Source organism: Fimicolochytrium jonesii, assembly GCF_025526975.1.
Source record: "Fimicolochytrium jonesii strain JEL569 chromosome Unknown EV422scaffold_31, whole genome shotgun sequence".
Lineage (NCBI taxonomy): Eukaryota > Fungi > Chytridiomycota > Chytridiomycetes > Spizellomycetales > Powellomycetaceae > Fimicolochytrium > Fimicolochytrium jonesii.
The window spans coordinates 25476-39088 of record NW_026515698.1 but is presented as its reverse complement, the minus strand read 5'-3'; the positions used below and the strand labels follow the sequence as shown (position 1 = coordinate 39088).

Genomic DNA, 13613 nt, shown 5'->3' with positions numbered 1-13613 from the left:
ATTGCCGCCCAGGCTCAAGCCGATGCGTACACCCGTCCCCAAGTCACCTACCCTGCGCCTGAAGCTCTGGAGCCAAAGATCGGCGCAAGTCCAGGCAACCTCAGCATCCTGAACCAGCCCTAGTCGTCCTAGCACCCAACTCCAGCTCGGCTTGGCACCTGCTGTAACCCGGTCACCCTGTAACTAAACCCCGGACCCCGACACCCCACCTCCGACACCCTGGAACCCTCAACACTCCACCCGCTCTGCCCGTGTGTTTTCCTTGGGCTTGCTCACCTCAGCATCTACTGCAACGGAAGAAGCCAACCCTCTCGTTCCTGCTCGACACCCCTGTTTCCGGTCATCCCAATCCGAGTCCCGTATCCCAGTCGCAGGCACGAAGACGACACCCTGAAGAATCTCAATAACCCATCACACCCATTACCCGAGGGCATGTGGGCAAACAACCACTTCAAGGACCGTTGTCAACGCCACCCGTCTTGTCATGTGGCAGCTGAATACAGCCTCCACCTCCGTTCCGTCTTCCGCACGTCCGACATTTCCCGACCCCAACTTCCCTGGCCTTCTTACCCTGCACCATCTGCAACGGCGAAGCCAGCCACCGCCTCCCTACGATCCGCAGTACCCTGTTTTCTTGGGCCACCTCACCACGCAGCAATTGCAACGGCGGGGGCCACCCTCCCATGGTCTCTTTCCGCGAGGTTCCCAAAAGAACGCTCGCCTCCCGTCCCAGTGTCCGCGAGGTTCCCAAAGGAATGCTCGCCTCCTGTCCCAGTCTCCGCGGGGTTCCCAAAAGGGAATGCCCGCCTCCTGTCTCGGTTTCCAAGCCACCAGCAACACCCTACTTCTAGCTACCAAGACCTTTGAGTCACCCAGTACCAACCCGCTCGCACTACCAGTCCTGGCACCTTCAGCACCCTTCGAACACCCAGTCACCCTCCAGATCTCCTCTCGCCAAGCCCCACTCCAGCGTTCCGCCCTCCCAGACCTCTGTGCGATATCCTGTTTCATGGAGGAAGCCTACGCTCGCGAACATTGCACCCCTCGGGTCACCCGGGAAATCCCGCTCACGCTCGAACTCGTCGATGGCCGTCCCAGCAGCGCTGGTGAAATAACTCATCACACCCAACCCTTAGGAATGTGGGTTAACGACCACTTCGAGGAAGTCACATTCCACATCACTCGCTCACCGCACGCTCCCATTATCCTGGGCCGGCCGTGGTTGGAGTTACATGATATGGACCTGCAATGGAAGACCCGCTCTGGGATTCTGTTGCCATTGCGACTCCGCCAGCTGCGCACGCTGGGATCCCTTACCTGCCACGACACCTGGCCCTGAGCCCAAGGCACGGAACCCGTTGATCGGGGTCCCCCAAGACAACATCGAGATTCCAGCCCCTGACCATGCCTCGCCCAGGCCTAGTACCCAGAAGCCTGATGCCCCCAAGCCTACCCTGAAGGAACTCCTGCCCGAAGGATACCAGGACTTCGCTGATGTCTTTGAGAAGAAGCATGCAGATACTCTCCCGGAAGACCCACCTTACGCCTGCCCGATCGACCTCGAAGAAAACATCGCTATGGACCCCAAGAAGATCTCTGCTATTACTGAGTGGGAACCTCCGACCAATGTCCAAGGCATCCAGCGCTTCCTAGGATTTGCCAACTTCTACCGACGCGTTACCTACCACTACTCCCGTATCGTCACCCCCCTGACATCTCTGCCCCGCAATGACATCCTGTTCCAATGGACGCCCGCCACCAATGCAACCTTCAACCAACTCAAAGCCGCGTTCACCTCTGCTCCCATTCTTGCCCACCCCGACCCAGCAAAACCTTCTGTCGTTGAAACGGATGCCTCCGACTTTGCTCTTGGGGCAGTTCTCCTCCAACCCGACAAGGACAATCAGCTCCACCCTGTTGCCTTCCACTCCCGCATATTCACGGCCGAAAAAATCAACTACGCAATCTACGACAAGGAACTTCTGGCCATTCAAGACTCCTTTGCCCAGTGGCGACACCATCTCATTGGCGCCCGTCACCCGATCACCGTTTACTCCAACCACAAAAACCTTCAATACTTCATGACCACACGCATCCTGAAGCCTCGCCAAGCCCCCTGGTTCATATTCTTCTCGGATTTTAACTTTGTCATCACCTATCGTCCCGGCTCCCAGCAGCGCCAAGCCAATGCCCTCTCCCGCCGCTCCGAACATCAACTAAAGGAGAGGGAAGAAGCATTCCGCTCCCAGGCGACCACCCGTAAGCTGAATTGTCGCCAGTCCCGCTGGGCCTTGTTCTTCGCCGACTTCAACTTCGTCATCACCTACCAACCCGGAACCCTGCACCACCAGGCCGACGCCCTCTCTCGTTGGTCGGAATTTGAACCAAAAGAGCCTTCGCCTTCGACTCCCAAGAAACACCAACTCTGACCCCAAATTGCCTTCACCTCTCCGCCGCGTACCTGACTCCGATGGGTTCCCCCCTCCTCGATCGCATCCGCGCTACCTTAGTAAACGATCCATTTGCCAAGACCATCCAATCCCAGCTCCAGGCCAACCCAGCGGAACGACCAAAGAGAATCAAGGCGACTCAAGCACTTCACCAAAGAAGATGGCATCCTCCTGCACCAGAATCTAGGCTACGTCCCTATGAACGACCTCAGGGCCCAAATCTGCCACGACATGCACAACACGCCCCTTTGCTGGTCACTTTGGCATGGCCAAGACCCTTGAACTCGTCTCCTGCAACTACTGGTGGCCCAGTCAGTGGCGCTTCGCCAAAAGCCTACGTCAAGTCCTGCGATATCTGTTGCCAAGCGAAATCCAGTCGACACACACCGTACAATCTTCTCCAGCCCAACCTTATCCTTACACGCCCTTGGGGATCCTGGTCCCTGGGCTTTATCACCGGTCTGCCTCCCGTGGACGGGTACGACTCCATCCTGAATGTCAACTGTCGCCTCACCAAGATGGCCCACTTCATCGCCTGCAGTGAGTCAGAATCCGCCGAATCCACCGCCGACCTAGTCTTCCACAACATCATCCGTCTCCACAGCCTCCCAGACGACGTCATCTCTGACCGAGGACCCCAGTTTAAGTCCCGGTTCTGGCGTCGACTTCTCGAACTCCTTGGGGCAAAAGCCAATCTCTCCTCGGCCTTCCACCCCCAGAGCGATGGCCAGACGGAACGCACCAACCAGATCCTGGAGCAGTATCTCCGATGCTTTTGCAACCACCAACAGGACAACTGGAAACAGCTTCTGTCGTCCGCCGAGTTCGCCTACAACAACACCCACCAGTCCGCCTCCCAGACCACCCCCTTCTACGCCAACAAAGGTCTCCACCCCCGCTTCAGTTTTGCGGCCTCTGCTACCTCCGAATCCGTCAACCCCGCCGCTGAAGCCCGCGCTAAACAAATCAGGGAAGTCCATGAACAGCTGGCCCTCGAGCTCAAGGAAGCCCAAGATCAAATGAAGCGCTACGCCGACGCCAAACGAATTCCTGGACCGGACTTCAAGCCTGGCGACCACGTCTGGCTTCTCCGCAAAAACCTCCAGACAACCCGGCCCTCTCAGAAACTCGACCATCGCAAGATTGGGCCATTCCCCATCGTTGAAAAAATCAATTCCGTAGCCTACCGGCTCAAGCTCCCGCCTACGTACAAAATCCACGATGTCTTCGTGTCTCGCTCCTCGAACCCCGCTTCACCATCCCCGAACGACACGAACCCAAACCCGCGCCCCCAGAGACCGTTGAGGGTCAAGAAGAGTGGGTTGTCGAAGCCATCCTTGACTCTCGCATCCATTATCGTCGCCTTCAGTACTTGGTCAAATGGCAGGGCTGGCCTGACTCCGAGAACACCTGGGAGCCCGTGGAACACCTCACCCATACCGACGCACTCCTCCAGGACTTCCACAACGCGTACCCCAACAAGCCTTCCTCTGTCCCGGTAGCACCTCCTCTGCGGCCACACCAAACTCGACGCCGCCGCTGCCGCCGCTAAAGAGAGGGGTGATGTTATGGACGACGCGCCCATACCATAAGCTTACCTACTGACAGCCGCCAATGTCAACCGCCAAATGTCAAACGCCAATGTCAATGTCAATGTCAGTGTCAATGTCAGTGTCAATGACAATGTCAATGCCACTCCCCCTCTCTCCTCTCATTTCGCCAATCCTCTTGCAATATTGCCACTCCTCCTCTCTCCTCTCATTTCGCCAATCCCCCTCGGCTTCTCCACACCCCCCACTACTTTACCATAGCCAGCAGCTGTAGCAATGCTCTCTACGCTCGCCACGCACGCTCTAGGAGCATAGCTGGCGCCCCCCCCAGTCCCCTCTTGTTGTTGTTGTTCTCTGATCTGCTGGGTTGCCTATCTATAAATAGCCGGCCTCTCTTCGTCCATTCCCTTCCTCCCCAGCAGATCAACACCAGTTCTTCTCATCTCCTGTTCTAGTCCTTGTTTCTTGTTTCGCCAATACAATCTCTGGTCGCCTATCACACTCGCCCTGTCTTCTCTACTTCGCTTCCGCCCCCGTCCTCGAGATCATAACAGTAATAGTGGATGCCTCCTTGTCCTTGATGGAGTAGGTACGGGCAAAATCGGAGCCGTCGTCGAGGAACGCGAGACTGTAGCGCTCTCCGTTGATGCCGTGGATCCGAAATGGACCTTGTAAATCGCTGTGAATCAGCTCGCCGGGTTTATGTGGCGGGGATGTCCATTTAGGGAAGGTAAGGCGGGTAGCTTTGCCGAGAGCGCATGGATCGCAGCGTGCGCCGGAGTCCGGCGTAGCCCCCACTGAAGGCTAATCCTCTACTATCTTAGGCATAACCGGGAGAATGTGGTTTCCAGGGTGTCCAAGACGTTGATGCAGAAGTTGGGGGGTTATGGAAGCGACCAGTGCCTGGGCATTGGGCTTGTAGGTAGTAACCCGTCCTTCTAAATAGTACGCGTCGCCTTCGCGCATCCCCATTGCGAGTAAATGTCGGTCGGTGTTGAACGTAACGACGTCGGTGGGGTGAAAGGAGACGGTAACGCCGTTATCAGTGCATTTAGCAACAGATATAAGCGGCTGGGCAAGACTGGGAACCAATAGAACATCGCGAAGAGCGAGAACTTCGCCGCCGGACGTAGGTTGGATAAGTCCGGTACCCTTCTTTTGCGAGGTAATGGTAGTCGAATCCGCGAGTCCAATAAGGCGGTGGTAGTCTTGAAGAGAAGATGGATCTAGATCCTTGATATAAGGGGTCATATGATCCGTACAACCGGAATCCACGTTCGCCTTGAAGAGGTGGACGTCGTGGTTGGCTGGTTGGACTTGAACGTGCATGGCATAAGCCATGGAGGCTGCAGCGGGTGCGTCCTGCTTGGTTTTCGCGTTCTTGTCCATGATATCCTTGACAGCTTTGTAAGTAAAGCAGTTATCCGACTTGTGGCCGTCCCTATTGCAGTATTTGCACTGGGGAGGCTTCTTGGTTGCGTCAGAAGATGAGGATTGGGTAGAGGAGGAGCTTCTAGAGCCGCCAGTCTTGGATTTGTTCTTCTTCTTCTGAGGTAGAGTGGAAGTAACGTGGGCAGCGGATGCGCCCGACTGAGGCGTACTCGGGGTCTTCTTGTTGAGCTGCGCGGCTATGCGAATCGCGGCTTCTTGAGAAGGACTAAGTCTATCATTGTACTGAGCCTGAGCAGTGATCAGGGTACCAACATTCTTAGGAAGGGCTTGAAGGAAGTCGGCGCAGAGCACGTATTCCGGGAGCCCGGGGAGTTGTCCAGCCAAAAGGTTGAACTGGGCGACGAATTCGGTTAAACCTTGATGGTTAATTGACTTGGGCTTCAGAGCGCGCAGTCTGTGAAGAACTTGCGGCAGATGAGTCCGGGGAATGAAGCACCTCAACATTGCGGAGCGTAGTCCGAGTGGCGGGGGCAGTCCATAGACGTCTTGAATATCGTGCCATGAAATTATGGAGAAGCGTTCGTTTTCAGGAAGGCTTTTCCACCACTGGAGAGCTGGTCCAGTGAGCGCGTTGACGACAAAGTCTACGCATTCGGACATGGTGAACGCAAGGAACCCGCATCGGACAAACAATAGCGATCGACAGAAGGAATTTATAGTAGGGTAATCAGGCTATTTTGCATATGGTAAGCCCATCCCAATTAGATTGCGAACAGTTAGCGTTTGGGAACGCTCGCCCGCTGATCCCACCCCGTGATGTTTGGAGAGTAGAAGGTTGTGATGTTTGGAGAGTAGAAGGTGTATTTGCGAAGACGAGGGGAATATTTGCGAAGAAGAGGGGAACGCTGCACGTTCTCCGAAGGTTATACAAACAAATACATAGGAGAGGGTGGGTGGGTTTCAAAGAATCGTGCTCAGAGGGTATGAGGGAAGGTAAGGAAGAAGAAAAGGGAAAAGGGAAAGAGGAAGGGAAGGAAGAGTAGGAAGGGGTCGTCCGGGGCGGACTCGGCCATAGTTATAATTAGTCACGTGCCCGCCACTTACGCTCATGGCTCGCTCTTCCCACTCTTTCAACAAGTTGAATTGCGATCAAAACGAAGAACTGGAGGGAGCCGTCTACGTAATACGCTGAATAGGCTCCCTCATACTCCCGTCCCTTGCCGGGTATGCAGTTGTGAAAAACTTTCGGCCCAAGACCCCCCCATGGCCATGGTGCCTGCACCTCAAACACCTTACGCTTCCGCCGGTAAACAGACAAAAATGGCCCGCGATCCTTCCTCCAATCCTTGCCCCATCTCTGGACCCACGATGGCCACTCGTCAAAGCAGCTCCCCTCCTCGTAGTGCGCGTTTGTCAGAACTTCCTGACGACAACGCTGCGTGTCGGCTAGGTTCTGCAAATCTACGGAGTTCTCGTCCTCCTCGTCGTCGAGGAGAGGGTCAGCGCACCGGTCGAGCGTGAGAAGATAGGTAATCGCTTGCATATCCAGGATAACAGTAGGCGCCTCCATGAGCTCCCGAGCCACGGGGACTGGGGCGTAGACCACTTGCCCAGGTGCGAGACCTCCAACGGCACGAATCGGAACCCGTTGACGTACAGTGCCGCGGACGTATCGGTAGGCAGGAGGAAACGCAGGGACTTTACGAGTGTCAAATATTGCTCTTGCTTGCTCAGATCGTCTTTGAAATAACGCTTTATGTGGTCTTTCTGTTTACACACAAAGGTAGTCCAATCGGGTGATCCTTCTGCAACGGCTTCCAGCTTGCGGGTGTAGAAATTCCACGATCGTTGGTGCTATTAATACCTGGTGGTGTTCAATACCGCAAGAAGGATTAGGGCCAGGGTTAGGGTCGGGTTTCGCCGTTAGGGTTGGCCTTACAGCCTTCACGCTCGGCCTTACAGCTTCACGCTCTCAGCGCCGTGGTTTGCCATTTGGTAGGGCTGGTACGTAGGTAGGCACTACTACCCCAGCATTCATTTCCCACAAATACTCATCATCCATAAAACGAATCATGGCCCGAGTCCTGCAACATAGGGCACTCAACTCTCCTCTTCCGCTTATGCAGATACCGATAGACGTACATGTGCAGTATTCGTGTTCAAACCGGAGATGAGATATGGTGGGTGATCACTGATGAGGCTTTGCGACAAACCGGAGATGGAACGGAAACAGGATGGTTGCACGGTAACGGGATGGTTGGATGGAAAGGGGAGGAGAGGAGTGATGGTGGAGGAGAGGAGAGGTAGGTAGCTGGCAGGTCGTGCCGGGACTCCAGGACTCCCCCACTTGCAGAACACTCCCACTCGCACATGCTCACGCACATCCTCACGCTTTTATGGCTCTTGTTTTACAGACTAAGCGACGAAACGAATCTGAAGAGGAGGGGAAACGGACAACGCGGGCGACAGCGGTACACGGATTCAGTCGTTTTAATACACTTCTGAAGCAAGATGGAGTCGGAATCATCTCACGCTTTAATCTCAACGTCGAATCCGCGGAGGAATATGCCACAACAATTGCGACACAAGCCGTATCTGGTGGGTAAACGCCCGACGAAAACATCTATATGACCAGCTCGGAGCGGGAGAGAAGGAGGCCAACATTGTCGTTGCGATCAAAGCCTAGGATGCGCACTGAAGATCAACATAGAAGAGTAGGCCGTAGAGAAGCGCACGTAGGTTGAATAGTGTTTTCAATGTTACAATATCCACTCAACGGAGTTTTCTCATTATTTCATGTAAACGAGTGCATCATACAAGTGGAACGGGCAGCTGCCATTGAAGGCACATATGTCTATGTGGGCTATGTAAATTCTAAAGAGAGGGATGGCGCGGCCTACCAAGCCAATCTGGCAACAACACTGCGCGGGTACGCCCTCACCACTGCCTTTCTCGCCTCATCCATGCTCAGCACGCCCACTCCCAGCGCCATTGGTATGAACCAGTACATAACTGGAATTGGGGTCGTCGCAAACACGTTATTGAAGGCGGGAACGTACAGCACCACCAGCGCGATGGACAGCGACACGAGCATGCTGACGCCAATCGCCCCGTTACGCCGCGGGCCCGAGAAGGGGTTGGCGTGGAAGGTGGACATCCGCCGGTTGCGCGCGGCCATCAGCCCGCCGAATTGCAGGAATAGCATGGTCACGTAGTAGATGCAGTTGCCGACATTCACATCGTAGACCAATGCGGCGTGGAACCCGCTGCCGTCTCTGATATCAATGCCATCGTGGTGCGCAGGCAATGCGTCCGGTGCGATCGACCCGTCGTCGTTGAGTTTCCCCCAGCGTTCGAAGGCGAGCACCAAGTCATTGAAGTAGATATCGCGCGTCGACATCCACAGGAACCACATACCCATTGCTGACAGCCACATCATAGGCCCGATGAACAGATAAATCTGAACAAAGAAGTTCCGATTAGCGAGCCGATCGGTGCGTGCGTTACGAGGCTTGCGGTTCATCAGATCCGCTTCGGGTTTCTCAAACATGAGCGATGCGGACATGGCGACGTCGTTGCCGATGCAGAAGAGTAGCTGCAGGAACGACGAGAGCGGTAACTGCATCCCGAAGAAGACGTTGGAAAGCACCGCGATGAACTCCGTGTAGGTACCTGCGGGCATGAGGTACAGAATCACCTTCTTGATGTTGTCAAAAACCAAGCGGCCGTTCTCGATGCCGACGAGGATCGACGAGAATTCGTTGTTGAGGAGCACCATCGCCGCGGCCTCCTTCGCCACGTCCGATCCCGATCCCATCGCGACGCCGACGTCGGCCGCTTTGAGCGCCGCGGCATCGTTGACGCCGTCGCCAGTGACGCCGACGACATTATCGCCGCGTTTCTTGGCCTCCTCGACAATCTGCAGCTTCTGATCCGGCGTGGTGCGTGCAAAGACAATTTCGGTGTAAAACCCAAACGCCATATTCCACTCCTCCGAATTCAACCCCTCGACTTCCTGCCCCGTCAGCACCAACGAGCGCACGGGGTCGCTATCTGCAGGCTTGATCTCGCTCATCTCGGCCTGCGCAAATCGTTCACGCGCTTCAGCGTTAGCACGGAGCTCGGCGAGTGTGTCGATATGCTCGTTGGTGATGAGCCCTATCTGCTTCCCGATAGCTGTGGCGGTGACCTGGAAATCGCCAGTGACCATCAAGACGCGGACGTGGGCGCGGCGCATGGCTGTGATAGCGGCGGGGACGTCCGGGCGGGGCGGGTCGCGGATTGCTACCAGGCCTACGAGTGTGAGACCGTTCATCATTTGCGCTTTGAGTTTGTTCTGCGCGTTGGCGGTAACGGTGTAGTCAATTTTCTCCGGGCTGGTGACGGGACGCAGGCAGAGGGCAAGCACACGCTGTCCGAGCGCGCTCCATTTGGCTTGCGTGGCGAGCACCGCATCATAGTTGGCCCCTTCGAAAGGGACGACTTTACCGTCGGGGGTGAGCATGGTGCTGCACAGCGGGTACAGCACATCGGGGGCACCTTTGACGTACATCGTCGTCGGGTTCGTGGTCGGGTCGTCCAGGTGGCGCTGGACGGTCATCATCCACTTGTTCTTGGAGTTGAACGGGATTTCGAAGAGCTCTTGGTGTGAGGCGACGAGACTGCCGGCATCTGGATGGGCAGTGGCAAAGCGGAGAATGGCTGCGTCGGTGGCGTCGCCCTTGACCGTGCGCTCATCAATGGGCAACTCCATGGTGGTCTGGTCAAACGTGGCGCCGTTTCCTAAGGTAGCAACAGCATACAGCGAAGACATAGCAGCGTGTTTCGACTTCTGTGCATCATCAGCATCTACAACGACATCGGCAACGGCACAAGCTTCGACGGTCATTCGGCCCTGTGTTAGCGTTCCGGTTTTGTCGGAGCAGAGGATGGACATGCACCCGAGGGTCTCGATTGTAGATAGGTTTTTGACGAGGACGTGGTGTGCGGCCATGCGTTTGGCGATGATAGTCAGCGACAGGGCGACACAGACTGGCAGACCTGCAGAATATAATGGATGGTCAGTGAAGCATTCTCGAAAACACCCCTCCTAACATCAACAAAAGAGCACACACCTTGCGGCACAAAAGCAGTCAAACAGCCAATCGAGTTGATAATCGCATCTGCAGGCCCGGCAAACCCGGGATGGACCTGGCGCGTATACGCGGCCCAAAAGATCATCGACAAGGCAAACAGGGAAAATGCCAGTGTAGAAATGATACGCGTGAAGTACCAGATCTCACGCTGCATGGTCGTCATGCCGGGTTTGTGCTGCCCGGAGAGGTGCACGATGCGGCCCATTACTGTCTTGTCGCCTGCACATTTCAATACGTCAGAATGTATCATTGCGAGGAAATAAGGCCCATGGTCGACTCACCAATCGCGAAAACCACCCCCTTAGCACTCCCCTGCACCACAAAAGTGCTCGCGAACGCCAAATTCCTCGTCTCAAGCACATTCGCATCCGTCATGTCTACACACCCCTCCACGCTCTCCCCCTCGCCCGTCAACAGCATCCGATCAAAGCTCAAATCCGACGACGCTTCCACGATGCGTATATCGGCTGGCACACGTTGACCGGCGCTCAGCGTAACGAGGTCGCCGACGACAATAGATTCGGAGGAGACGAGCTGCGTGAGGGAGGACCGGATCACGTACGCTTCTTGCGCGATGAGGGAACGAATGGAGCGCATGATGCGGGAGGCGTTGTAGTCGACCCAGGCGTAGAAGATGGAAGAGACGACGATCACTGCAAACTGCAATCACGGGAGAAAGCTACATTTAGCTTCCCTTGCATCCGATGATGATTCAGATGTTGTGCACATACCAGCAACACAGCAACGCCCAGGTTGAAGACCTGCGGCCCAGCAGCACTCTCATTCCCCAACGGCCGCCACGACAACAAAATCACCACGAACGCAATCCACATTAAGAAATTGAATCCACCAAACACATATCCAGCAGCTTGCCGCGCATACCGCGTCGGCGGGGGGGAGATCTTGTTCTTGCCCGTCAAACTGCGACGTTCAACAATCTCGGCCGCGAGACCGCCTGTAGGGTGCGTGGCGAAACGGGAGAAGACGTCGGCAACGGGCCAGGTGTGAACATCAATGTCGCGGAGTTTGACGGCGGTTTCTGATGAGGTTGTGGGGTTAGGGTGATCGATTTGTACCGAGAGGGTGCGGTAGGTGATGCGGAGGTCGTTGGAGAGGAAGGGGGCGGGGATGTCGGTGCTTGGGTTGGACATGATGCCGGTGGAGGCCTCGAAGGTGTTGTGCTTGTCTTTGGCTGTCATCGCTTGATGCTCTGAGACGAGAAGAATCAAACGGAGAACTTGAGATGGCGAGGACAGGCTCACTTGAAGGCTCTAGCTGATGATGATCGGTTTATTGGAAGATGAGGCGGGGACGAGTTTGAAAGTAAAGGAAGAGCCGAGCCCATCAGGTTTTATATGCGTGCGCGAAGCAGCCATTCGACTTCCGCAAAGTACGCTGTAGGCGCATGCCTTGCGTATCCTCTGCGTGTCGTTCCCCACATCGAAAAAATGAGAAAAAACAGACATCGATGGGAGTGGACGGCGCCCGTGCGACTTCTGCTTCCAACAGCCGAAGACACAATGAGACGAGCGGGCACCGCTTGCCTGCAGCCTTGGCGATCTTCTGTCGCCCAATGCAAGCGAAAAGAATGGGGGGATGAGGAGCATATCTGTGTATTCCATACGCTCTGATACAGACACCCCCCGCAAAAAAAAGTCGGGCGTCCTCTAGCGCTCTTCGTTCGCCCAACTGACATCCCACAAACTTTGAAGGACGCGGATGAGCATCGATGACGTGACCGGAGGTTCGAGCGGTCAGCAAGATTATTTGCCGCCGCAGAATATTCTTTTCTAGGTGGGAGACGTCGCCATTAGCCTTGGCAATGTTCTGTCACCCAAGGGAGAAAGCGGTGTCAGACCCACTACATGGCTGGGCTCGCAGATCGGGATGCAGAGTTCAAGCTCCGCTCTGACTTCTCGCGCCTCAACACACCCTTCTCCAACCGAATTCTGGTTGGCGTCACTGATCTCGAACCTTTCTCTCGCAAGGATGGCAAGGAAAGAAAAGGATGTGTTGCGGCGCGAGAAGCAACCCTCCAGATCAAGATAAGGAGACATTCCCATAGACATGGATCCGGCCACTGGTCGGACAACAAGAAAATGGGCGTTGGCCAGGAGGCTTGGCGAATCCGGATTTTTTTTCCCGCCTGTACACTGGAAGGTGAGTTTGGTATGGAGATGCACCAGGTGCAGCAGCGACGGGAAGAGCGGGCGGGTGACGTCCAAGGATTATAGGGACAGGAAGTGCACTTGGGGAGGTTGGGGTTGAAATGGAGGGTGCACCGGACGCATACGTTTCTTTTATGCGGAGCGGTGTGAACGGAGGGGAGGGATCCGAGTCCCCACGGGGAGCGGGTGGGATGTTTGCCTTGGCACACCCTTTCTTTCGCAGGCGCCTTGGCAGGGGGCAGCAACAGAGCAACGCGTCGCGTGTGTCTCTCGTAAGCACTTGCTGTTTATCGCGAAGGGAACAGTTAGTAATACTCACGTCTTGACCTCGCCATGATCTGGCATCTGCCGCTCCAATGTACAGTAGGAAGTAGTTAAGCGGCAGGCTGTCATGAGAATTCCACGCGAGCACGAGTTATACTACTGTAGTTTGACCTGGGCAGCCATTGTCCGACTACTTAAACATTGATGCTTAGCGGCGGTCTGAGGTCTACCAGCGGCGACTATGTGCTTTCTTAAGATACACTCGAGGCTCGTAACTCATCAATACATGGAATACATGGAAATGAGGCGAATCTCCGGCATTGAGTGCCGTTCATGACCGATTGATAGCCGCTGTGCTGTGATGGTTGGTACTGTACAGTACACTTGCGCCGTGACGAAAGGACAGATGCTTCGGACGACGCGTAACCGCGAGGCACCTACCAGTAGAGTTACCTCCGCGATATCCTAAAGGGCCCGGGCGTGAACGATGTGTCCGGTAGTCGGCATAGGAGAACAGCATTTGGCGGTATATTCCAAAGTCTCCAAGCTCGCCGCACCTGCTGTACAGCGGAAGTGCTGCTGGATGACAAATGCCATCCACGGAGCCTGAGGTAGGGCGTCGGGCGAGCCAGACATGCCTTTCGTTCGTGTAGC

At 55.5% G+C, this 13613-nt stretch overlaps 1 protein-coding gene across 1 annotated transcript; it reads right to left on the bottom strand.

Moving 5' to 3' along the window:
- Positions 1-8288: 8288 nt before the first annotated feature.
- Positions 8289-11726, bottom strand: EV422DRAFT_500541 (calcium ATPase transmembrane domain M-containing protein; the record flags this gene model as incomplete). Its single annotated transcript, XM_053068142.1, has 5 exons — positions 8289-8658; positions 8719-10432; positions 10507-10746; positions 10809-11187; positions 11259-11726. The coding sequence occupies 5 exons, from the start codon at positions 11724-11726 to the stop codon at positions 8289-8291; spliced, it is 3171 nt and encodes a 1056-aa protein (XP_052921982.1).
- Positions 11727-13613: the final 1887 nt, after the last annotated feature.